The 26,765-nt window shown below is 46.6% G+C and overlaps 2 protein-coding genes across 4 annotated transcripts in view; one reads left to right on the top strand and one right to left on the bottom strand.

The window, feature by feature from the left end:
* LOC102461193 (beta-1,4-galactosyltransferase 3-like) overlaps positions 1-1,140 on the top strand; it is a 30,495-nt gene extending 29,355 nt beyond the window's left edge. Inside the window, exon 6 of the mRNA XM_075905742.1 lies at positions 392-1,140. Within this exon, the coding sequence (XP_075761857.1) occupies positions 392-548 (157 nt within the window). The 3' untranslated portion in view covers positions 549-1,140. The remainder of the gene's footprint in view (positions 1-391) is intronic.
* Positions 1,141-4,228: 3,088 nt separating this feature from the next.
* The window catches only part of B4GALT4 (beta-1,4-galactosyltransferase 4), a 60,265-nt gene continuing 37,728 nt past the window's right edge, over positions 4,229-26,765 (bottom strand). For all 3 annotated transcript variants that reach the window (XM_075905862.1, XM_075905865.1, XM_075905874.1), the window contains exons 4-7: positions 24,550-24,737; positions 11,893-12,015; positions 9,864-9,968; positions 4,229-8,500 (exon numbers count right to left, since the gene is read on the bottom strand). In XM_075905862.1, coding sequence (XP_075761977.1) covers positions 8,359-8,500; positions 9,864-9,968; positions 11,893-12,015; positions 24,550-24,737 — 558 coding nt within the window. In that variant the 3' untranslated portion in view covers positions 4,229-8,358. The remainder of the gene's footprint in view (positions 8,501-9,863; positions 9,969-11,892; positions 12,016-24,549; positions 24,738-26,765) is intronic.

Here is a 26,765-nt window from a genome sequence, read left to right as displayed (position 1 = left end):
GTTTTTCCGCAAAAGCAGTCGCTTGTGTGGAAAAACTTGCCAGCTGTCTACACTGGCTGCTTGAATTTGCGCAAGACCACTGATGATCTAATGTAAGATTGTCAGTGTTCTTGCGCAAATACTATGCTGCTCCCGCTCAGGGGAAAAAGCCCTCTTGCGCAAATGTTTTTGCGCAAGAGGGCCAGTGTAGACAGCTAAAAACTGTTTTGCGCAAAAAAGCCCCAATGGCGATCGGGGCTTTCTTTTCTTTTCCGTTAAAAGCATTTGCAGAAAATCATGCCAGTCTAGACATAGTCATAGTGTTGTGTATTTAAGAATTATAGGAAAAAGATGGGAATGTCTGTCTCCTTCACTGTCCTTTTATCTAACTATAGTATTCTCCTCCCTTCAGGCCTGTTCCGCTGCACACCAGAAAAACATGGAAGGATGATGGAATGAATTCTGTAGAATTCAGAGTCCTTTCAAGACAGAAGCACCTTCTTTATACCAACATCACTGTGGACATTGGGAATGCTCCCACTCTGCCTCCCCAAGCACACAGAAAATAGCTTGAGTATTGATGTAGGTGATGCACAATTTCCAGGTATTGCAATCAGTCAGGAATCAGAGGTCTACAAAGACTGAGGAATTATTTCCTGCTGTGGGCTTCATCTTTCCTCCAAACATGCAAAGGTTAGAAGAAACGTCTTCAGGAATGAGGCATGATAGCTAATAGACCGGATTCCATTTATTGTAAGGAATCCTTTTAAGCGCTGTAAAATGTGAGGCTTATTGAGCCCTTTTCACACACAGCCTTCGGTTGCAGGCTTGAAGAATAAGTCCCTGTTTATCACCAGCCAAACACACTCTAAACTGTGTACTGTTAAATCAGCTGGCTAGTTAAACTCTGCATATTCCACTGTTTACTATTTTAAAATGGTCATTGAGATTAAAGACATTCTGAGGTATATGTTCTATGTTTTGTTTCGGGGGGTGAGGAGGGAATACCTTCAACCCTGTCTCACTGGGGAACAGACTCTCTAGTTGCTGTCTTTCTTGAAATAAGTTTTCTTTTTCCTTTAGTGTTGGAAAGAAAAATATTTAACTGTTACAAATGTAAATATTCTTCAGGAAGTTTAAATAAAGGATTTTGAAAGTTAATAGTCATCTTATACTTCCCATGTTATGTGGCCACTTGCTCTGTATATGGGGGTTTCTCCACAGGAAGTCTTGTGGTTTAGTATGTCAGTGTGTTTTGGTTAGTCATTGTTAGAGCAGGAACCTTGGCATTGGCCTCCTGCATTTTTTGTCTTAGCCAGTGCTGATATAATTAAAAATCTATTCATGCAGAACACTGCTAAAAAAACCCTCAGCTGATGGAAATAAACTGATGGAAATAAACTCCATGTATCCATAATTGCTAGAAAAGAGTTTTCAAGTAAGTTGCCCTTCCCGCCTCAGCAGCAGGAATTGGGACTTTAGCTTACCAGCAACTATGAAAGCAAAATAGTTCTCATGAAAAGCCCAGAAAAAGAAATGGGAGAGTGCCAGTGAGTCAGGTGAAGAGGTCATATTGCTACTTACAAAACCTGAACTTCTCATTCATGCAGAAGTACAATGCAGGCTCCCGTGAATTCCTACCCTCGCTTCAACCCTGCCCAAAGGAAAGCTGCATAAGAGAGAGCAACATGGTCTCCACAGTCCTTGGCCTAATTTTGAGATTGCAATAAAGGGGAAACATGTCACTTTTGTAATATGGACACTTCTCCATTGAGCATGTACATTCTTAGCTAGTTTTCCAACACCTGCCTTTTCTCCATGTTGTAGTAACTAAACTTAAAGATAATTCCCTAGATAAAGGCCCTTTTTTTCCCTTCTTTACCAGTCCTTACAGCCATCCAGTGGACCATCTCTTCACAGATCATGAGACAGCTAGTGCATTTAGCTACCTTTGCTCTAGATCCTGACACTGTTGGCTGTGTCTAGACTGGCAAGTTTTTCCGTATAAGCAGCTGCTTTTTGCGGAAAAACTTGCCAGCTGTCTACACTGGCCGCTTGAATTTCAGCAAGAACACTGATAGAAATGTAGCCGTGTTAGTCTGGGGTAGTTGAAGCAAAATGCAGGACAATGCAGCACTTTAAAGACTAACAAGATGGTTTATTAGATGATGAGCTTTCGTGGGCCAGACCCACTTCCTGATCAAATCTATCTGATCTGAGGAAGTGGGTCTGGCCCACGAAAGCTCATCATCTAATAAACCATCTTGTTAGTCTTTAAAGTGCTACATTGTCCTGCATTTAGCAAGAACACTGACTTCCTACTGTTTGAAATCAGTGCTTCTTGCGGAAATACTATGCTGCTCCTGTTCGGGCAAAAGTCCTTTTGTGCAAAAGGGCCAGTGTAGACAGCTCATATTTGTTTTGCGCAAAAAAGCCCCGATTGCGAAAATGGCGATTGGGCTTTTTTGTGGAAAAGTGTCCAGGCCAATCTAGATGCTCTTTTCCGCAAATGCTTTAACGGAAAACTTTTCCGTTAAAAGCTTTTGCGGAAAATCATGCCAGTCTAGACGTAGCCTGTCACTGTGGCTCTAGAACCAGCCATTTATTCTTAGCTGATTACAACCAAGCCTTGTCATAACCTAAAGCCGTGGTCACCAATCGTGATCTAGCGGTAGATCTCAGGGGCTCTAAGAGTAGCTCTTGAGCCTTCTCTGAACTGCGCACCTGTGCAGTACATTTATATTAGATTTCCCCATTTGAGGAGCAGCTACTCACCGAGCAACAATACAAGTGAGTAGCTGTGAGGAATGGTGGGAGCTGGGAGGTCGGGAGGGCTGGAGCACCCCAGCAAGCTGACTGAGTGGCTTACAGCTGAAAGAGGCTGCCCCGCGCTCCAGCTGATTGGTGCACCCTGGCTGAGCGCCATGGCCAGCTGGCTGGGCAGCCATTTCTCTTCCCTCCAACCCGGCTGCCCTGCACTCAGCCCAGGGAGGCTGCATCTAGCTCCAGCTGTGCTGAAGCAAGCTTCCCAGGCTGAGCACAGATGCCCATCTGATGGACTGTATATGACTAGCAATCTCAGACTACAACCCAGACTTCAAGACACTGGCAGATACTGTTCAGTCACAGGTGTCACACTGAAACTTTGTTATTGGAAGAAAAAATATATAATTATCAATACTTTATTTTAGATTTACAAAATAGAGAACAAAATGTATAATTGTAAATGCTTCATTTGACATTTAAATAGCATGAATTAAAAACAGACCATTTATTTCATAACTATAAATGTGATTTTAATTTTATATAGTGCATAATTTAAAAATAAACTGTTTAACAGAGTGTATAAGGGCTGGGGATAGCAAGTGATGGGCAGGAGAATAGAGAGGGCGGGGCTTTAAGGAAGGGGTGGTGTGGTAGATCTTTGCCTGTTCTGAGACTTAAAAAGTGATCTTGGGTGTAAAAAGGTTGGAGACCACTGACTTAAAGTAATTTTGTAGCCCTTAGTATTCAAGGCCCAATTTATTACGGAGTTAAATTTCTAAGCAGTTGAAGATAGTTAAATGGTCCCCTACTACTATGTGTTGTCTGGAAATCACTTGGCTAAAAATGGGTTAATATCTGTGGAGGAGAGGACTTCAGCATTGCTAAACAGCTGTAGGGTGACCCTCAGGCATACTCTAATAAAACTTTATTTATTATTTGCCAGTCAGACTTCTAGGTTATTGAATCCTTTTAACTGTCAGCTATGTTAAGCCCTCTAGCTTTTATTTCACAGTGCCTCCTATTCTGGATTTTCTGTTGTAGGACTGAGGAAGACATGTTAACCAGGAAAAATTACTTAGCATTAATGGGAATAAGAGCACAGACTATAGTACTAGTCTGTCATTTTTACCCAGGATAAAGGAGAAGTTGTTGGAGCTGGACTTTGTACACCTTCCAGATAGATTAAATCAAACTGAAAAGGCCCACTCTCACTATATTGTAGTAAAACACCCTCTTGGAGTTACCCTGCTGTGTTACTTAATGCAAATTGAATTTTTCACATCCCCCTTAAACCAGGCTGAAGTATACACACAGGCTTTGTATTGTGTCCTGATAATCAACAGACTGGCTCTTAATGATTGGCAGTCTCAGGGGAAGGTCCTATTTTTTTAAATTTCTTTCCCCAAGCATGGTCTGAAGCTACACACATTTTAGGATTTAAAAGCCTCAATGTCTTTAACTATCTTTTCTGTTTGTTTCTTTCTCTGTGCTTTACCAAGCTGCTCTAGCTTAGGTCCTGTGCTTATTAAAATAGGACTTACCACTAATCAACTTCTCAAATGGCAACCAGAAACTACTAAAAAGCTAGGGCATGCTCGGCTATACGAAAGCTAGACTGGTAGTCAGGAGAGACTACATTACGTGGGGAGGAGAGACAAGAGGGCCAAACTAAATGCAAATACAGTTTCATTTCTTTTTATCATTAGGTAGCTCTAGATACTACTCTGTTCTAAAAAACACCACTTCTCCAGAGATCAACTGCTTTGTATTCAGCCTGGCTAGATCAAAGGCGCCACCATATGATATCTGTCAGCCCCAAGATGAGGAAGTCCTTGTATCATAACGTAATTTGTGGTGGATAGAGTTCCTCTGGGCTTCTGATCAATGTTTTCTATAAGCTGTGCACTTACTTTTGTTTCTACTGGTGGTGCAGATTAGCACATGCCTTGGTGCACATGGATAGAAAAGATTCAAAGGAATATTGCTGCTCATCTCTGCTGCATGAAACACTCTTTTGACAGTTGCAGCTTCCTTACTAAAAGGAGCAGTTATTGCTGCAGTACTCACAGGGAACAGCAGATGGCAGTCTATGATGGACTTTACTTCTCAAAGTGTTCATGGTGGTACAGTGTCTCAGCTTTTATAACATTAATGATAATAAGCAGCTGATATTTCCATTATGCATCACTTGTTATTTTCACTTCCCCACATATAATTTTCCAAATAAGATTGGAGGGAGGGGACAAAAAAGCCCCAAACTTGCTTTTAGATAGAATTAAAAACAAAACAGCTCTTCAATTAAAAACCTTGGTCTTGAGGAATAAGGAAAAACCTTCCATATTTTTCCCCATTATAAACCATTCTAAACATACAATTCAGTTAGAACAAGTGCAACTGAAATGTAAAACTTGGCCCATTTCTTTGGTTTGAGGAAAAAGATTTTTTACATGTGACCACAGTTGCATCCCTGCCTTGTCCTGCTTCCCCACAGCTTCTGCTCCTTTGGCCCTGCACTCTTTGGCTATGTCTACACTGGCGGATAATTGCGCAAGAACAGCCCTTTTTCTGCAGAGCATCCACACTGCCCACCTGCTCTTGCGCAAGAGATTTACAGTAAAGCATGGTAGCAGAGGGCTTGTTGCACAAGAGCTATGCTCTTTGCTAACAGGTGTAAGAGCTCTTGCGCAAGAGGGCAGTGTGGATGTGCGGCAGGGGCTTCTTGCGCAAGAAAGCCCTCTGGCTAAAGTGGCTATCAGAGCTTTCTTATGCAAGGGAGGGTCCACACTGCAAAAGCCCATCTCGCACATTGCAGTGTGGACGTGTTCTTGTGCAAAATGTTCTTGCACAAGAAGCTGCCAGTGTATACATAGCCATGGATCGTCCCCCACTAAAACCAATGTAATATTTCCCTTCCCCACAGCCGATTCCCAGGCAACTCCTAGGCTATGTCTACACTGGCAGGTTCTTGTGGAAGAATGGCCATTCTTGCTGGTGGTTTCACCATTTCAGAGGGAGGGAGAAGCACAGAGGAGGGGCGGGGGAACTTCATGAAGTCTATAGCATTAACGTATAAGCTTCTCCTTATCGGTTACTTGGTTAATCGACTGAACTATTACATCCCTAGTTTCTACCCTAGAAATACTGTTGGCTCCAAGGACTTTTTCCTGAAAGAGCTTCTTGGTCCCCATGGGTCAGGAGTGAGGGCACCGTAGACCTGAGTTGGCAGTAGACTGTGGGTCAAAGGAGCAGAACAAGGTGGAGCAAGGGCATCATGGGTCACCCAGCAGGTGACTGCAGGTTGGGACTGAGGGGTACCAGGTGGGAAGATTCCCGTCTGGTAGCAGGAGGCTGCAGGTCAGGAGTGATGGGCACCATGGAGCTGGGAAGTACCTGAGAAGCTAGCAGAGGGCTGCAGGTTGGACACCGTAAAGCTGCGAAGTATCTGAGCAGGTAGCCAGGAGGTCCAGGTCAGAAGTGAGGGGTACCCAAGGGCCAGACTGGCAAGGGCTGCAGAAGGCACAAGGTTTTCCCAGGGACAGCAGCCTGGCATGAGGAGGATACTTCTGACATCTTCTCTGGGTGGCTGAGACATGCTACTCCTGAGTCTACACAAGCCATCCATTCTTTTGAAATATTTTTCAAAATAACAGGTGCGCTATTTCCCCATCCCCATAAACCTCATTGCACAAGGGATAAGGAAAGGCTCAAAAGAGCACTTTATTTCAAAATTTGGTGCCATGTAGACATGCCAAATTTCAAAATAAGCTATTTTGAAATAAAATCAAAATAAGTTACACAATATTTCCAGTTTAGGGTGCAGTGTAGATGCACCTTAATTGCACCTTTTCTGGTAGGGGTATTTATAGTTCCTGTCCACCATGAATTGCTGTTTCCGGCCAATGAGAGTAGCAATTCATCACCTAGGGATTAGAAGCTTCAGGGGGTAGCCTAGTTAGTCCGTACGGGATAAACTTAAAAAACAACAAATGGTCTGGTAGCACTTAATAGACTAGTGCATGTCCCCACGCAGGGGCTGTGTAGGGTACCAGAACTGCTTGGGATGGTCCCACTCTTATGAAACTTTGAAGCTGAGGGTCTGGAAGGGTCTGCCCCTTTGTGACCTCACTGTTTACAGGCAAACTGTTCAGCCCTGGCAGTCTGAAGCAAAGGCTGCTTTTGCAGTTTGACACATGAGAAATAGGCAATTGGGGTGTTTCTTCCCTCTCCCCTCAAAAAGACACTTACTTGACCATCTGTAAGTAAGAATTTTCTTGCGGAAATTCAAGCGGCCAGTGTAGACACCTGGCAAGTTTTTCCGCATAAGCACTTGCTTTTGCGGAAAAACTTGCCAGTCTAGACGCAGCCAATGTCTTTCCTCTGCCAGACATAATGAATACACTCAAAACCTAGCTAAAGGAAATAATGTCTTAGACTTTGCTACCAGAAGCAGGGTTTCTAACATTTAAGTTTCTAGGTAATAAAATTACTGTTTCCTAGAGGAATTAATATAACAAATATCAGAATCAAAGCCGTTTTTCCTTGTGAAGACTATGATCTTACATTTGACTGCAACCACTGTCTACCCAGCAAGCAGTTGTCCACATAGTGCTGTCTGCTGCCACATGTAACAGCTTGCAACATACCCATGCATTTACAGTCGAAAATTTGTTATTTATTGCAACTGCTAGCCAGTTTATGCACAAATCCATCCCATTTTTTCTAAAGCAAGAACTACAAAATGTCAAGTCATTACCTTGCTCGGTATTTACATTACACTGAGCACTAAGATAAGTGACCAGGAAGTTAGGAACTGAGGTAAGTTTCAATCAATTTTACACATTACTAACTTGTGTGTATTCCCTTAATGCCCACCCTAGACTAGCACAGTAGGAAGGTGATAACCGTACTAGTGTCTGTATTACAGATCTGCTGCATAAACAATTGAGCCTTTCATATGTCCACAGGACTCTTGAGCACTCCCAATAAATACTGAATTGAATTGATGAAGGACAAGGGAATCCTTTGGAGTGAAGTGGGATGTATTTTATTGAGAATGTTTATACTTTCTTTGCTGTGGCTGTAGTTAACATGATTGCTTCCTTCTCTTTTCTTACATACCCAGGCTGAGAGGAAATCAGCCTTTTTCAACAAGACTTTAGGGTTATGAAATATTCTTGTGCACTTTGGCTGACAATGCAGTCTCACTTCTTTTGAAAACATGATGTGCTAGCTCCTGTGTCCTGGTTTCTAACAATGGCAGATTTGGAAAGAACAACTGGAATTGAAGCTTTCAGTGTGTGTAGTTCGAGCTCCCAACAAGGCCAATGAAAAGCCAACCGCCCAAACAAGTAGACTTTCTAAATATCCCAATGAAAAACAGTCACAGCAACATATCCACTGGGTCAGCCCAGGGCTCCCACTGAACGCACAGCCTGCCACAAAACAAAATTCTTAACCAAATAATTAGAAAGGATGAAAGAAACTATTTCCTCTTTGCTGACTCTGTGCTTGCTAGGGGACCCCTTCAGATAGAACGGTGCGTTTCAAGTCACTGCAGCAGCTACTGCAAGCAGAAGATCTATTAAGGTCTCCTAGAATCTACAATAACCAGTGTTATGAGATCTTGGGTGATATGTTGAAATCCACTGTGATGTTGGTATACAAAGGGTTGTGCTCCACAGAGAGAAGTTTATAGGAACAGGAGTTCAGTCCATCTGTTTTCCACATTTGGGACACCTGCCGCAAGAGTTTCATCCTAAGGAAATAAATCAGAGGAAAAAAACATTTATAGGACTGTAAAGTTGGGAAACGCCTACTCCAAAACTAGGGATGCCATTACAATTCACGGTAGAGGAGCAGCAAGCTCTATCCTGCACCCATGTCATTGGTGGATCTGAAGAAATGAGAGCTAGGGATGTTAGATTAACGGGTACTTGAATAGTCGAGTAACCTCATGAATTCTTATTAGTTACTTGATTATTCTATAGTCCCCGGGGGAGGGGGTGGCAGCCATTGCAATCCGGTCCCACTCCTGAGGAGCCCCCTGCCACTCCTGCTGCTGCCTCTGAATCAGAGGTAGCAGTGTAGGGTGCCCGATGGGAGCCAGTCTGCAAGGGGAACCAGTTTAAAAAACAGCTCCCTATCCAGACCGGCTGCCTGCCATCCCGCACTGCTGCCTCTGATACAGAGGCAGCAGTGTGGGGTGGCAGCAGCCCTTGTCCATGGAAGGGGGATCTGAGCTCCCCACAGACAGAGACTCCTGCGGTGGGGCTAGAGGGAGGAGGAGAAGAGACTGCCACAGAGCAGACTCTTGCCACAGCAGCCTGAGGTGGCTGTGGACAGAGGCTGGTCCAGCAGCAGCCCCTGTCCATGGGGGGGATCCCAGCTCCCCAAGGACAGGGGCTGCTGTCAGGGATCAGCCTCTGTCTAGGGCAGGCCCAATCTAACCATGGATAGAGGCTTGTCCCTGGCAGCAACCCGTCTGCGGGGAGCTCAGACCCCCACACAGACAGGGGCTAGTGCTGCAAAGCTGTCTCCTCAGCCCTCCTCCCGTGCTGCAGAGGAGGATAGGTGGTGCTACAGAACTGGTGCTGGGGGGAAACCAGCTTTTAAGCCAACTTCCCACAGCACCGGCTCCTGCTTCCCTTCCTCCCCCCTTGCTGCCTCTGGTTAATTGTATACTCGACTACTCATTTATATCCCTAGTGAGAGTATTTAAAGACGGTGTTCCTTTTACCCAGTTCTACATCTATTCTAATGTGTGAATGTATCAGACTCACACATACAGAAATCCTAGAATTTCATGTCAACTCCTGGCTTTCCAACATTTGAGGCTTGAAAGATAATGTACACCCAAATGATGGCCATGTGCCTGTAACTCTAACTCCATAGGAGTATGTGCATAATTAAGCGTTCAGATACCATGCAATGGGCTCCAGGAAAGAGCCTAGCTAGTTAGCCTCTCTTCTATAAAGCTCACAGTCACATTAATGTTCATGAAGAGGACACCTCAAAGCACACTTTCCCAGATGGTATTGGCAGGACAGAGGCAGCGCCAAGCTCTTGTATTATGCTATCTGTGGGGAGAGGGTGTGGAATGGAGTCCTGTTCTCACTCACCTCTCTCTATTCTCCTCATTGCCTCTGTCTCTTGTGTGGAAGATCATAGTGTACCTGGCTACATCAAGGGATGGCCGCATCACTTTCATCTTCTGTAGCTCAACTCTGAAAGTAGTAAGGATGCAGTGAGCAGAACAGTACATGTAAGCTCAGCACCATAGCAAGAAGGGAGCCACAGACTTGTCAGGACTTTAAAAACAACTGCAGCACCTTAGAGACCAACAAAAAATGTAGATGAAGTGGGTTGTGCCCACAAAAGCTCATGATACCATCTACATATTTTGTTAATCTCTAGGGTGCTGAAGGACTATTCCCTTGTTTTTAAAGTGCTTTCAATTAATTACAGATTAACATGGCAACCCCTCTGAAACTTGTCAGGAACATTAGAGGAACAAACAGTGAGCCACACCCCAGAGGACTCAGACACACTCTCCTCTCTCTCCTACACCAAACTCCACCATAGAAATGGAGCCCAGCAAAATTCTGTTTTCCCACAACAGTCTCAGGGTTTCAGCCATCCATTCCTTTTGAATACAATCAAGAAATTGTTAAGCGACTATGGCTTATTTGGAGGGCCTGTTTCATGTCCACTGTATTCTTGCAGGGAGTTTATGGCAAGGCCTCATACATTCTACAGTGAACTTGGCCTAGTTTCTGTGAAAAGGCCCCTAGATTCTGAGGCTCTAGGGTGACAGCTGAACTTCCAGGGTGTCACCAGGAAAATTAAAAACACAGTCTTGTTTGCCTTGATTGTATGACTGAATGCATATTTAATATCAACATAAATTAACAATAGAATTAAAGTCACATTATTTTATGCTGCCCATTCCATTTTCAATGAGATATAGACTTTTACATTGAAAACACAACAGCACTGAAGAAGTTGTTGGAGAGAAGCTAAAGTTTTTCAACAACTGGAGTAGGAGACCATTGTGAATTTTGGTAACAAGGGAGGCAGTTTAGTACAGTGGGGTGAACACACAAGCTGGCTGTTTGTTAGAAGGACAAAGACATATGGTTAAGGATATAATAATACTGATATTCTGACACTACGAAGTCTGTAGGTTCCCACTAATCATTAGAGTCCAGAGCGAACATCTTATTACAGTTGGCATCTCTCGGATCCATTGTTTCAGGCTGCCTGCAGACTCAAATACACATCATAGCATCAGTGGAACTTCTTTACATTTTCAAGTTTCTCTTTGCAATAAATACTAGTTACCTGAAGTACCTAATGTTCATATGCACCTAACAGCCTAATTTCAGGCACCCACCTTTGAATGTCTTAGAGTTTTGTTTTTTTAAATACAAGTTTATGGAGCATAATCCTGCAAATGGAGTGTTCAAAAGCAAATTTCATAGTCACAGAATTGAGAAGCTCCAAGGGCTATTTGTCACCAAAACAGCTGAAAGAGCATGTAGCTTGCAGTAAGAAAGCAAAATAGCATTTGAGGAGTTGAAGCTCTACAGCTTCTTGATGCTAGTAAATTGTCAAATGAATGAGAAACCCTCAGTTTGCACCCTCACACTCTCTTCCCAGAACTAGCATTAGGAGGAGTCTCAAAACAGAGACGTACATTTAGTACAGAGGCAAAGAGCAGAATACAGATGTAATTGCTTCCACTGCAGCCCTGCGAAGGATTCTAAAGGGATGCCCCTCTTCTGGATATACCAGAGAAAACAGCATGGAAAATCCTACCCAGAACTAACACTTCTGCTGTCAGTGAAATCAGTAATTTTACCATCACCCAGAGGGCACAGCTATATGAGTATCCTGCTAATAGACTAAACCACAATCAAGTGTCTCCATTCCAGCTGATCAACCAATAAATACTCTACCACATGCACTGCGAATTCCTGAACTCCTTTACTCTTCATAACTTAAGAACTTCCAATGGCACATTCCCTTGTCTATTCCATCTGCACTGAAGTTCTCAAGTTAAGTCACATTTGGGATATTATTGACAAATCTCCCTTTAATCCACATCCCATGCCCTATACACTCATTTCCCTCTAACCATTTGATTACCTGATTCGGAGGTCGTCGTCCTCTCCACCCCAGCCCCAGTAATTGTTAGAGAATCCATTCACCTTGGAAAACTGGTCCCTTGTTAGAGCAGTAACTCCTCCAAAATATCCCTGGTAACGCAACCTAAAAATGGACAAGAATGTATAGTGAAAAAACTGGAAGATGGAAGAGATGTGAAATGTAAGAATAATACTGTGCATACAGCCCTGAAACCTTGGGCCCAAGCTGCAAAGCTGAAATCCTGGTCTGAACTTTCTCCAAAATTCAAAGATGTTCAGATACTGGATTTAGGACTATTTCTCTCCAAAACACCATGCTACGTCTAGACTGGCATGATTTTCCGGAAATGCTTTTAATGGAAAAGTTTTCCGTTAAAAGCATTTTCGGAACAGAGCGCTTTTTGCGGAAAAGCATCCGTGGCCAATCTAGATGCTCTTTTCCGCAAAAAAGCCCCCATCACCATTTTCGCGATCGGGGCTTTTTTTGCGGAAAACAAATCTCAGCTGTCTACACTGGCCCTTTTGCGCAAAAGTTTCGCGCAAAAGGGACTTTTGCCCAAATGGGAGTAGCATAGTATTTCCGCAGAAAGCACTGATTTCTTACAGTAGGAAGTCAGTGCTTTTGTGGAAATTCAAGTGGCCAGTGTAGACAGCTGCCAAGTTTTTCCGGAAAAGTGGCTGATTTTCCGGAAAAACTGCCCAGTCTAGACACAGCCCATGATTCACTTCAGAATGCTAATCAGAGCAACTCTCTCCAACTGACAGTCTGGAGCATGTTTTACTTTGCTCCTCTGGATCCCTCCTTGCCAGTCAAAGATGGCTGTGTATCCCAAGCAGGGTGGATAAAAATCAGTGATTTTTTAAAATTTAAATCGGATTTTTGTGATTTTTTTAAAATCATCACTAAAATACATTTCTCATTTGAAATAACAGTTACAATTAAATCTTATCACAAACATGCTATTCCTACACTTACAGTTTCATAACATTAATTAATGGCTCTGGTCTGTCCAGCCTAACAACCAGCTCTTGCTCCTTAATGTTCTGGGCTTTCAATTTCTGTTAGTCTGCTGAGAAACATGTGCAAAGACAGACATAGGCTGGATAGGATTGTTTTTGTTCTGGGCTTATATGGTAGTGAACCTGGGCCAAACATGGCAGAGTTAGTTAAGACATTGACTGAAGCTAGAGACACAATATATAGGAAAGGATGGAGACAGCATAGAAAAGAACAGTGGAGTGGAATGGAATGGAAAGGAAAGGGGAAGAAATTATTTAGTGCACACACAGCTTCCTATATTCTCCCAACTTTTGCCATAGAAAAATTGTCATGGCTTCTGCGTGTAAGAGGCTACGTCTAGGCTGCAGGCTTCTTTTGGAAGAAGCTTTTCTGGAAGAGTGTTTGAGAGTGAGGGTTTTTTTTCCCCCCACATCCCCTCTGCCCTCCCCTTCCCCTTGATGGAGTTTGTGCTGTGATTGGCTGTGATTGGCAGGTGGAAACTGTTGGCTGCTAATTAAAGTTTGAATTCTAGAAGCCTCTGCTGATTGGCTGAGCCTTGGTAGGGGGAGGGGCTTTATAAGGCAGTGGGCAAGCGACCAAGGAGCTTGCGAACAGGTGAGTGCTAACAGGGAGTTTTGAGAGGGAGTTGGGAAGGGCAGGAGGTTCTCTTGCCTTTCTTTTTAAATCCCTTTTCCAGGACAGCAGCGATGGTTGGTGATGGGTCTGCTGTTGTTACCTGCACAGCGTGTGCCATGTTTGTCTTCCTCCCGGAAGAAAGAACAGATTTCATCTGCACCAAGTGCAAGCTGGTCGACATTTTGGAAGAAAAAATTAGAGGACTGGAGGCACAAGTGTCGACCCTACACTTGATCAGAGAGGATGAAGACTTCCTCGATAGAAGGCAGCATTTAATCCTTCAAGCACGGCAGGCAGAAGGGCCAGAGAGGGCAGTACGTGACCAAGAAGAGAACTGACAGCATGTAACTTCTAGAAGGGGAAAAAGGCCAGCACGGGAATCCCCCGATGCTATAGAGGTAAGCAATCGCTTTCAAGCTCTCTCTACAGGCTCCGTACTGCTGAAAGCTCTGGAAGGAACCTCACAAGAAAGAAACCAGAAGGGAACACCATCTACTGGAAGGCATGGGATGCGTAGTCCTATGGATGGGGGTTCCACGGCCACCACCCCCAAAAGGAAACGACGGGTGGTCGTGGTCGGGGACTCCCTCCTAACAGGGACTGAGCCATCCCTCTGCTGTCCAGACCTGGAATCTCGAGAGGTGTGCTGCTTACCGGGAGCTCGCATTCAGGATGTCACTGAGAGGCTTACCAAGCTGATCAAACCTTCGGATCGCTACCCCTTCCTGCTTCTCCACGTGGGAACTATGATACAGCCAAGAATGATCTTGAGCGTGTTACTGCGGATTATGTAGCGCTAGGAAGAAGGATCCAAGAATTTGGAGCGCAAGTGGTATTCTCCTCCATCCTCCCTGTTGAAGGGAAAGAACTGGGCAGGGATCGTCGAATTGAGGACGTAAATGCGTGGTTGCGCAGCTGGTGTCGCAGAGAGGGCTTTGGTTTCTTCGACCATGGGACTCTGTTCCGGGTGCAAGGATTGTTAGGAAGAGATGGGATCCACCTAACAAAGAGAGGAAGGAGCATCTTCGCGGGCAGGCTTGCAAACCTAGTGAGGAGGGCTTTAAACTAGGTTCGTCGGGGGACGGTGACCAAAACCCTGAGGGGAGTGGGAAAGTCGAATACCAGGAAGAAATGCAGAGAGGAAGGGGCAAGAAAGGAGGACCCATGTTTCGAATGGAGAAGATAGGACGATCAACTGGTTACCTGAAGTGTTTGTACACTAATGCGAGAAGCCTGGGCAACAAACAGGAAGAACTGGAGGCCCTGGCCCAGACCAAGAAATATGATTTAATTGGGATAACAGAGACTTGGTGGGATGACTCGCATGACTGGAGCGCTGTCATGGAAGGGTACAGACTGTTCAGGAACAACAGGCAGGGGAGAAAAGGAGGAGGAGTTGCACTATATGTAAGAGAGCACTACGATTGCTCTGAACTCCAGTATAAAGAGGGAGAAAATCCTGTTAAGAGTCTATGGGTTAAGTTTAAAGGAGCAAACAACAGCACTGATGTTGTGGTTGGTGTTTGCTACAGGCCATCGAATCAGGTGGATGAGGTAGATGAGGCTTTCTTCGGACAACTGAGCGAAGCTTCCAGATCGCAGGCCCTGGTTCTCGTGGGGGACTTTAACCACCCTGACATCTGCTGGGAAACCTATACGGCAGTACACAGGCAATCCAGGAAGTTTTTGGAGAATGTTGGGGATAACTTCTTGACACAGGTGCTGAAGGATCCGACCAGGGGCCATGCGCAGCTTGACCTTCTGCTCACAAACAGGGAGGAACTAATAGGGGAAGTGGAAGTGGGTGACAACCTGGGAAGCAGTGATCATGAGATGGTAGATTTCAGGATCCTGACCAAAGGAAGAAAAGAGAGTAGTAAAATACACACCTTGGACTTCAAAAAAGCAGATTTTGACTCCCTCCGAGATCTGATGGGCAGAATCCCCTGGGATGTTAACATGAAGGGGAAAGGAGTCCAGGACAGTTGGCAGTATTTTAAAGAAGCCTTATTGAAGGCACAGAAAGAAACCATCCCGACGTGTAGCAAGAGAGGCAAACATGGTAGGAGACCGGACTGGCTTACAGGAGAAATCCTTGGTGAACTTAAGCACAAAAAGGAAGCTTACAAAGAGTGGAAACTTGGACAAATGACCAGGGAGGAGTTTAAAGGTATAGCTCGAGAATGCCGGGGGGTTATCAGGAAGGCGAAAGCGCAAATGGAACTGCGACTGGCTAAGGATGTGAAGGATAACAAGAAAGGTTTCTACAGGCATGTTAACAAGAAGGTGATCAGAGAGGGTGTGCGGCCCCTAATGGATGAAGGAGGTAACCTAGTGACAGATGATGTGGGGAAAGCTGAAGTACTCAATGCTTTCTTTGCCTCTGTATTCACGGACACGGTCGGCTCCTGGACTTCTGCGCCAAGTGACACAAGATGGGATGAAGATGGACAGCCCGTGGTGGGTAAAGAACAGGTTAGGAATTATTTAGAAAAGCTAAACGTACATAAATCCATGGGTCCGGACTTAGTGCATCCAAGGGTACTGAGGGAGTCGGCAAATGTCATTGTGGAGCCTTTGGCTATTATCTTTGAAAAGTCGTGGAGATCGGGAGAAATCCCGGATGACTGGAAAAAGGCAAATGTAGTGCCCATCTTCAAAAAAGGGAAGAAGGATGATCCAGGGAACTATAGGCCGGTCAGTCTTACCTCGGTTCCTGGAAAAATCATGGAAGGGATCCTTAAGGAATCCATATTGAGGCACTTGGATGAGAGGAAAGTGATTAGGAATAATCAGCATGGATTCACAAAGGGCAAGTCGTGCCTGACCAATCTGATTAGCTTCTATGATGAGGTAACTGGCTCGGTGGACATGGGGAAGTCAGTGGATGTGATATACCTTGACTTTAGCAAGGCTTTTGATACGGTCTCCCACAATATTCTTGCCAGCAAGTTAAGGGATTGTGGATTGGATAAATGGACGGTAAGATGGATAGAAAGATGGCTAGAAGGCCGGGCCCAGCGGGTAGTGATCAATGGCTCGATGTCAGGATGGCGGTCGGTTTCTAGCGGAGTGCCCCAAGGTTCGGTTCTAGGACCGGTTTTGTTCAATATCTTTATTAATGATCTGGATGAGGGGATGGATTGCACCCTCAGCAAGTTTGCAGATAACACTAAGCTGGGGGGGAGAGGTAGATACGCTTAAGGGCAGAGATAGGATCCAGAGTGACTTAGACAAATTGGAGGATTGGGCCACAAGAAATCTGATGAGGTTCAACAAGGACAAGTGTAGAGTCCTGCACTTAGGACGGAAGAATCCCAAGCATAGTTACAAGTTGGGGACCAACTAGTTAAGTAGCAGTTCTGCAGAAAAGGACCTGGGGGTTACAGTGGATGAGAAGCTAGATATGAGTAACAGTGTGCCCTTGTAGCCAAGAAGGCTAATGGCATATTAGGTTGCATTAAGAGGAGCATTGCCAGCAGATCCAGAGATGTCATCATTCCCCTTTATTCGGCTTTGGTGAGGCCGCATCTGGAGTATTGTGTCCAGTTCTGGGCCCCCCGCTACAAAAAGGATGTGGACGCATTGGAGAGGGTCCAGCGGAGGGCAACCAAAATGATTAGGGGGCTGGAGCATATGATTTATGAGGAGAGGCTAAGGGACTTGGGTCTGTTTAGTCTGCAGAAGCGAAGAGTGAGGGGGGATTTGATAGCAGCCTTCAACTTCCTGAAGGGAGGTTCCAAAGAGGATGGAGAGAGGCTGTTCTCAGTAGTGACAGATGGCAGAACAAGGAGCAATGGTCTCAAGTTGTGGTGGGAGAGGTCCAGGTTGGATATTAGGAAAAACTATTTCACTAGGAGGGTGGTGAAGCACTGGAATGGGTTACCTAGGGAAGTAGTGGAGTCTCCATCCCTAGAGGTGTTTAAGTCTCGGCTTGACAAAGCCCTGGCCGGGTTGATTTAGTTGGAATTGGTCCTGCCTAGAGCAGGGGGCTGGACTTGATGACCTTCTGAGGTCTCTTCCAGTTCTTTGATTCTATGATTCTACTGAAAGACAGCATCTACACTTCCAAAGCATATCGAAAAAGCGATCTGCATTTTCAAAAGATAGTGTCCACAATGAATGGATGCTATCTCACATTTAAACTGTGATTACTATGGACAGAATGGCCATCAGGGCACTTGTGCTTTTTCCTCTTTCCTCTTCTTTCAAAATAACTCCCTCTTTCCCATCCACACACACCTTTTCCCGAAAGAGCTCTTTCGGAAAAATGCTTCTTCCTCGTAGAAAGAGGTTTATCAATGTCGGGAAAACCCCTCTGTTCTTTCAGTATTTTGTCGAGAGAACACGATTGCAGTTTGGATGTAAGTGAAGTTTTTTTGGAAAAACGGCTGGTTTTCTGAAAAAGCTCTGTAGTGTAGACATAGCCAGAGAAACCTTATGTGGGAATAACTGGAAAAAAATTATTCTCTGGTAAAAAACAGTAAATGTGTCAAATGTAAGCAGAGCAAGAAAATGCAAGGCCTAGTTGCAACAATGAAATATCATAAGGAAATCTGCTTTTTGGGAGAAAATGATGTGGCTGGAGGTGTGGATGTGTCAGAAGAACAATGTGGATCAACTTTGCAATAGTTCTTCAAGACTCTCTCTATGCCTTTTAGTATAAGTGTGATTTGACTAGTAAATTCCCAAGCTCTTTGCTATGTGGGATGTTACTAGAAAAAAAAAGTTTAGCTTAGCAAATCCCTATGGCTTGTTTAATTAGTTAACTAGGTTTAGAATCTATCACCAAGTATACAGTACAGAACGCTGCAGGAGAGGAATCTAGAGTGGGCTTGCCTCAGTCACTAAGTCGGATACCTGGAGTCCAAGAGTGGGTTCCGGGGTGTATGGTGCTCTCATTAGCCCCTCACGTTCTCTCCAGGGCTTCAGAAGATTTATATGATAAACCTGTCTCTTTGCCCTCTGATTAAGTTGGTATACTTCATAGGTTACCGGGCCCACTCGACGGGTGACCTCGTAGGGCCCTGCCATCGGGCCAGTAGTTTTGATTCCTCCGAGTGCAGGAGTAGGAGTACCTGATCCCCAGGCACAAACTCTCTTTCTCGAGCGCCCTGACTGTAACATCGCTCCTGGGCCCCCTGAGCTGTTTGGAGATTCTCTTGTGCTAGGGCCCCCACCCTGGTGAGCTTCTCTTGCAATTGCATGACATATTGGAGGAGCTCTTGGGCTGTGGAGGGAGAGCTCTCCCAGGTTTCTCTCATTAGGTCCAGCACTCCCCTCGATTGTCGCCCATAGAGGAGTTCAAAGGGAGAGAAGCGGGTGGAGGACTGGGGAACTTCTCGGACGGCTAGTAACAAGGGCGGTAAGAGCTGGTCCCATTGCTGCAGTTTGGACGGGGGGACCTTTCTCTGCATCCTCTTCAGTGTTCTATTAAACCATTCAACAAGACCATCCGTCTGACGGTGATACACCAAGATCTGGAGCTTGCAGATCCCAAGGAGGGCACAGACCTGTCGAAGCAGCCAGGAGGTGAAATTCGTTCCTTGGTCTGTGAGCAGTTCACGGGGGAGGCCCACTCTCGCAAAGACCTTCACTAGTTCAGAAGCAATAGTACAAGCGCTCGTGTTCCGTAATGGGACAGCCATTTGGTGGCATTGTCCACTAAAACTAATATATACCGGAACCCCGCTTTGCTCCTCTGGAGTGGCCCAATCAGATCTAGGGCCACCCTTTCAAAGGGGGTCTTGACCACAGGTATGGGTATTAACAGGGTCTTTGGGACTCTGGGGTCAGCGGCGAGCTGACACTCGGGGCACAAGCGGCAGAAGTCCTTGACCTCTTGGTATACTCCTGGCCAGAAAAAGCAGAATAGCACTCATGCTAGAGTTTTTTCTTGCCCCAGGTGGCTAGCTGCGGGGATGTCATGTGCCAGCCAGACGATCGCCCTCCGACTGCACCACGGTACCACTTAATGGGACCAGATCTCTTGAGTCAGGGAGTCTTGTTCCACTTGGTAGCGGCAATCTGCCATCATCTCAAAGTGGGGCCACTGCTCCGCTTGCTGGAGGTCCGTCACTACCCTCTTGACACAGGCCACTCAGTTGTAGGCGAATTTCAGGGTCACATCCTCTCGCTGATCTCGAGGGAATTCTAGTGGGTCCGGTCTGGCATGATCCCCTGCCTGGATTGGCTCCTCGGAGTCATCTGTTCCTCTTGGCCCTCCTTTCCAGTCCTCAGCGGGTCCCCCACGGTAGGCTCTTGGGGGTGGAGGGAGTCAACACTAATCAGACCCCCTTCACATATCACTTGGGCTGGAGGTATCCCGAAACTAGCCCCACGGAGAAGGTCTGTCCCGCCCCAGGATGATCGGGTAGGCCAAAGTGGTGGCCACTCCCACAACCATTTCTTCAGTTATCCCATTTATGGTAAGGGGCACCCGAGCACATGGGTACACTTTTATGTCTCTGTGGATACACTGAGGCACAGCTTCCCCTAAGTCTCCACCGGAGTAGGAGGGGGGAAATGAGGTCCCTGCGGACCAGAGTCTGTCCACACCCTGAGTCTAAGAATGCGATCACTTCCCAGGGTTCCAGCTTCACAGGGCTGTCAGCTTGGGTAGGCCCAGGCAGCGAGCCCACGACTCCACTGTGCACACCTGGCCAAAACTGCAGTCTATATCGGGACAGGCCCTCTGCAGGTGTCCCAGGTGGCCACAAGAGAAGCAAGGCCCCAGTTCAGGTCGGGCAGGCAGAACTGGCTCCTCCAGTGGCTGGGTACGTAGTCCACTACTGCCTTCAGATTTGGGGTTGTATGCTCTCTCATGCCTCCAATTGCATGGAGGACAATAAGCCCCTTGGGATGGAGTTCCCGGACCCAAGGTCCCTGGTGGAGGGTCTGGTTTCCTGGTGGGCCTCGGCGGGGTTACCGAGCTTGCCGGCCTAGTCATTACCATCCATTACCATCGGGGCATGAGCTCCAGAGGCACCTAGGGACTTGGCCACCAAAAAGTCCTCCATAAGAGTGTTTGCGGCACTGAAGGTCCTGGGGCGGTGTCGGAGGACCCATGCCCAGCCTCGCAGGGGAAGAACTTGGACAAATTGCTCCAAGGCCACCTGCTCCACGATTTCTTCAGTTGAACTCCATTCTGGGCACAACCATCGCCTACACAGATTCATAATTTCATGCACCACTGCTTGGGGGTCAATCCCCGGTTGGGAAAATTACACTTTGAAGCCGGTGTCTAGAGGTTTCTGGAGTAATGTCTAGGGCATCAAAAATTGCAGCCTTTATTTGCCCATAATCTTTGGCCTCCTCTATGAGGAGCCCTCAGTATGCCGTCTGAGCCAGTCCAGCTAGGTAGGGGGCTAAGAGCATCGCCCACTGCCCCTGTGGCCAGCCCATCACTGTCGCCATGCACTCAAAAGTCTCTAAGAACACTTCAGGGTCATTGTTGGCTCCCATTTTGGAGAGGCAGACTGGAGCAGTGAGGCCTAGGGGATCCCCAGCCATTCCTGAGGCTGCCCGCTAGGCCAGGACCAGAGGGAAGCCAGCTGCTGAAAACCCTGCATTTGCAGTTCCCATTGTTGAGTGGCCAGTTGTTGTAGCAGTTGCTGCTGCTGAGAGCCCATCTGCTGCATCAGCTGCTATTGCTGTTCGTGCTGGACGCTCAGCTGATGGAGCAACTGCTCATGTTGTTTTTGCCGGCTCTCAGATACTGAATTTTTTTTTCCAGATCCTTGGCTTTTTTTTTTCACCTTCTTAAAGGACGGTCAGAGGGTCCCTTCCATCAGGGGTTGGGCCATTGCCCACGTTCTCCACCAAATGTAGCCCAGTAGGGCACACCCCAGCGGAGAAGGGGTGTCCCCCTAAGGGTCAATGGGTGGCTACTCCAACCCACTACATGCAGTCTAAGTCTGAGCCCTGGTTCAGAGCAGTTTACGGCCCAGCCCTAGTGCAGGGTGGGGTTGCTGCAGTAAACTGTTTGTAGCCCAGCCCTAGTGCAGGGTGGGGTTGCTGCAGTAAGCTGTTTGTAGCCCAGCCCTAGTGCAGGGTGGGGTTGCTGCAGTAAGCTGTTTGTAGCCCAGCCCTGGTGGAGGTCAGGGCTGCAGTAATCACGCAGTTTGTAGCCCAGTCCTAGCACAGGGCAGGGCTGTGGTAATCAAGCAAACCAAGTCAACACAGGTAAACACAAACAGATAGTCTATCTCCTTGTTCAGGAGAGGTTCAGGCACCTTGCCTGTGATAGCAGGGGGGGGGGGTATGTCTACACTACCCCCCTAGTTCGAACTAGGGGGGGTAATGTAGTCATACGGAGTTGCAAATGAAGCCCGGGATTTGAATTTCCCGGGCTTCATTTGCATAAAGCCGGCCAGCGCCACTTTTAAATGCCAGCTAGTTCGGACTGCATGCCGCGCGGCTACACGCGGCACGAACTAGCTAGTTTGGATTAGGCTTCCTAATCCGAACTAGCTGTACACCTCGGCACGCAGTCCAAACTAGCCAGCATTTAAAAATGGCGCCGGCCGGCTTTATGCAAATGAAGCCCGGGAAATTCAAATCCCGGGCTTCATTTGCAACTCCGTATGACTACATTACCCCCCTTGTTCGAACTAGGGGTAGTGTAGATATAGCCAGAGAGAGAGAGAGAGAGTAGAGACTGCCACCTGATTAGTGGGTGGCAGGGGGGACGCAGGCCCTCACTACACCACTGTGTCCCATCCCAGAGCTCTAACAGCAGCCGAGCAGTCAGCTGCTGGGTCAGCAGGGATCCGTGTCCAAAACGCACTGACCTTTCATTGATGGCCAGCGGGGGTCCATACCGCAGCCTGCGGACTCTCTGCCAGACCAAGGTCGGCTATCCCTGGGCTTGTTCCGTTTCTCCCCTCCCCCCCTCGGGTTGTACTTGGCTTCGGGGCAGGTCCTCTGGGCAGCGAGTATTGCAGTCCTCCGGCTAGATAAGCAGACCCTTCAGGTAGTCCTCCAGCAGCAGGCCTGGCCGCCTAGGCCAGTCATCAGCTTCCCCTGCTCTGGTTCCTCACAGGGTTGGGCTGGGGAGGCTTTTGGCTCCCTTGCTGGCTGGGCCCGACTGGCCTTTCGGCCTGGCCTTTTATATCCCTGGCCCCGCCCCCGGCTTCCTCCCAGGGGAGTCATTAGGGTCTGGTGCTGCCCACGAAGGCTCAGGGAGGGGCGTTTCCCCCTCGGGGTCAGTGGGTGGCCACTCCAGCCCACTACACACAGTAATACTTCCATCCCACTATTTGGATTGACATGGCATAAAAAAAGAAAGGATGACTTAAAAAAAAAAGGCTATAGCGTTCCTATTCAAACTCCTCTAAGTATTCATGCCAGATTTTAGGGTCTCTTCTATTCAAGGGGGGTGGGACTTGATTTCCTATTTCACACTCTAGATATACTATTTATGTTACAATGCCTAGACGGCCCAATTGACATCAGGTCCCATTTTCCTATGAGTTGTACCAACAGCTAATGAGACGCAAGATCAACCTCCCAAAAGTTGCTCTAATAAAGTTACTTCACCTACTGAAAAAGGGCTGATATGGAGGTCTTACAGAAGAGGAAACTTTATTAACAGCAACTTTAGGGAAGATGATCCTGCTAAAATCGCAGGACTAGGGCACCTGAAATGAATTCCTGCTTCCGCTAAAATATCTACAGGCAGTCCCCGACTTACGTGGATCCGACTTATGTCGGATCCCTAGATACGAACGGGGTGAGGCAACTCCCGCACATGCGCAGCAGCATTCCCGGGGCTCGCTCATCTGGGTCCTAGGATCCTCCTCTTCCTCGGGCCGGCTCCGACTGGGGTCCCGCAGAGCTGCCGGGCAGAGGAAAAGTGCCTCCCCACGCCCGCTGCCCCCCCGCGGCCTCGCCGCCTGCACGCCCCCCCCACCCCCCTGCCAGCAACAGGCTGCCCCCTCCCCTGAGCAACAGGCTGCCGAACAGCAGACAAAAGCAGCCTCTCTGCCCCTCCTCCCCTCTATATATGCCAGGCTCCCGGAGCGCAGCAGCATCCCCGGGGCTCGCTCACTTGGGTCCTAGAATCCACCTCCTCCTCCTCTTCGGGCCGGCTCCTCCGGCCCGCCGGCTCCAACTGGCCTCTGCCTACAGCAGCAGCTGGCCGCAGGGACAGGGATCCCGCAGAGCTGCCGGGCAGAGGAAAAGTGCCTCCCCACGCCCGCTGCCCCCCCCCCCCCGCAGCCTCGCAGCCTGCACGCCCCCCCCCCCCCGCCAGCAACAGGCTGCCCCCCCCTTCCTCCAGCAACAGGCTGCCCCCTCCCCCGAGCAACAGGCTGCCAAACAGCAGACAAAAGCAGCCTCTCCGCCCCTCCTCCCCCTATACATGCTGGGCTCCCTGGGCAAACAAAGACTCCACCAAAACAAACAAAGTGCTGGCCTCATTGTGTTAGCAAAAAAAGGACCCTCCTCCTAGAACCCTGGGTGGTGTGTGGAAATAAAGCTATTAGCTCAAAGCATGGTGCAGAGCTGTTTGGTATTTGATGAGTTACTCCTTTAGTCCTGAGTTTGTCACAGGGACAGAAATAGATGTGAAATCTTCTGAACAGGGGAACAGACAGCAAAACAAACATTAGAGGGGAGTTAACCTTTCCCTATGCTATCCAAAACTAAAAAAAATGTTTGGCTAGAGTTTCCCCTACAATATGTACCAGTTCCAACTTACATACAAATTCAACTTAAGAACAAACCTACAGTCCCTATCTTGTACGTAACCCGGGGACTGCCTGTATTGCATAACCTGGAGTATTTCACTTAGTCCCCTAAGAATCTCCATTTTCCCAGTTGAGAAACAGGGCTAACTACCTCACTGGTGATTTCAAAGTCTAAATTCATTTATGTTTGTAAAGATACTTGGATGAAAGATGCTACAAAAGGGAACAGTATCATATGAGATGGCAGGGAATGCACCAATTAGAAAGAGGTATGTTACTAATAATCTGGCAATTCTTAGACAAAATATTCTCCAACCTCTTTCATTCCTACCTGTAACCAGTGTTGTTCCTGCCAACTACAAGGTGCTTTGGTTGTTTGTCACACATATACATATTAAAGTCATTTTCTGGCACCAGGTCCACATCATGGAAAATGAAACAGTCCCAGTTTTCCTCTTTCAGGGCCTCCAGGTATCCTACGTTCAGCAGTTTAGCTCGATTAAACTTGGTATTGCCAGCCTGTGGAAAAGGAAATTGACAAGGCATACATCAAACCCATTAAAAGTGATTCACAACCTGCCTGGATTCCATCCTAATTACATAGTTTATAGTATCCTTCATGGCTCTCAGCCTTTCTACTGTACCAAGTTCTCACATCAAACAAAGAGCAATTCCTAGACATTGTATGAGGGCATCAATACAGCCAATATTGTGAGGTGTTTCTTCATCCACCTGTCATGAATGGCCAGGGACAGAGTCAGACAAGGCACAGGTTATCAGGCTTCTAAGAGTAACCTAAACTGTACAATACTATTCTACTCCCATCGCTCATCTTGCCTTACAATGTCCATCAGACAAAGTAATGAAAGCACTACAACCATGTAGCTTAGAAAGTGCTGAATGTAAATGCAACTATTAGCATGAGTTACGTAAGCATAAAAATAACTGGATTTAAACTTTCACACTTTTTCCTCCATTTATTTTAGAGCACTTTACAAAATGGGAAAGTATCACTATTTGCATATGGAGAAATTAAGTGATTTTCTTCAGGTTGTGGTAGAACTGGGGAAAAAAATGTGGTAATCCTAACACCTAATCTGGTACCCTACTCGTAATTCACACACACTGTCTTTTATATACACTGACCTGTACCAGGACTCCTGTCTTGGGATTTTATTTTATTCTTTTTTTACTGGATTATATATGTTTATTTTTTGTTAGTTTGGTGATCAGAAGTATTGGTTCTATTCGTTTATTTTAATTGCAGCCGAATAAATTTTGAGCTGTAGCTAATCATTTCATAAGCCTACGATGGTGACAAAACTCACTTCAGAGCAAGGATGCAGCCATTTGGTGAGCATACCTGCATCTGCATGTAAGCAAACGCATACCTACACACTAGACTGCAGAACACATCCTGTGACCATGTGCAAACATCTGTCTGCAAGTGCAAACAGAAAGCAAATCATAGTTCGTATCCCCTTGGAAGACAATGGGGCAAGCTGTTAGCTTCTAGGATCCTGTCTCCAGTCTGAAGTGTCAGAGTTGTTTTGTCAAAGCTGGGAACCTGGAGATCAAAACACTATGGCCTGAAGGCAGGATCAAGGCAACCCACCAGCCAGAACAGGAATTTGTATACAAGTACTATGACATAAATAATGATTTGGCACTATCAATAGACTATCTGAAGGGGTGGAAGAGGCTCATGAACAAAGATCCTTGATGTGAACACCCCCAAAATTTGGGGGCTGAGAAAATTTCATTCTGTATAAGTTTAATGTGTTGGGTAAGTTAATTTTCTCAGTAACAAACATTATTAGAAAAAACTGCAAAGTTTTTCCTGTTAGAGCGTGTCTACACTACATGGCTCCATCGATGGAGCCATGTAGATTTGTTTACTGGGCATAGGGAAATGAAGCGGCAATTTAAATAATCATCGCTTCATTTAAATTTAAATGGTTGCCGTGCTGTGCCGATCAGCTGTTTGTCGGCTCAGCGTGCTAGTCTGGATGCTCCCCGGTCGACATCAAAGGCATTTGTTGACCTCCCCGGTAAATCTCATCCCACGAGGCATACCGGGGAGGTTGACAAATGCCTTTGATGTTGACCGCGGAGCGTCCAGACTAGCGCGCTGAGCCGACAAACAGCTGATCAGCACAGCGCGGCAACCATTTAAATTTAAATGAAGCGGCGATTATTTAAATCGCCGCTTCATTTCCCTATGCTGGGTAGCCTAATCTACATGCCTCTGTCACCAGAGGCATGTAGTCTAGACGTACCCTTACAGATTAACGCAGCTACCCCTCTGAAGCTTTTAAACATTATTAGCAGGGCTCGACAAATACGCTTATCTACTTGCCCGTGGCAAGTAGATTTCAGCCAGTCGCCTTGTTCACCGGTGGTCTGCGCATGTGCAGTGCGGGGCTAGCAAGTGGTTTTCGCTGCGATTGTTGAGCCCTGATTATTAGCATGGTCATCTCAAGCCCTACCTAAGAAATGCTAACTAAGCAACAACAAATTTCATAGTTTATTCAGGCTGGCAAGTAT

This window comes from Pelodiscus sinensis, chromosome 1 (assembly GCF_049634645.1).
Source record: "Pelodiscus sinensis isolate JC-2024 chromosome 1, ASM4963464v1, whole genome shotgun sequence".
Taxonomy (NCBI): Eukaryota; Metazoa; Chordata; order Testudines; family Trionychidae; genus Pelodiscus; species Pelodiscus sinensis.
Note: the sequence above shows the minus strand (reverse complement) of the source record. Positions and strands in the feature narration are given on the sequence as shown.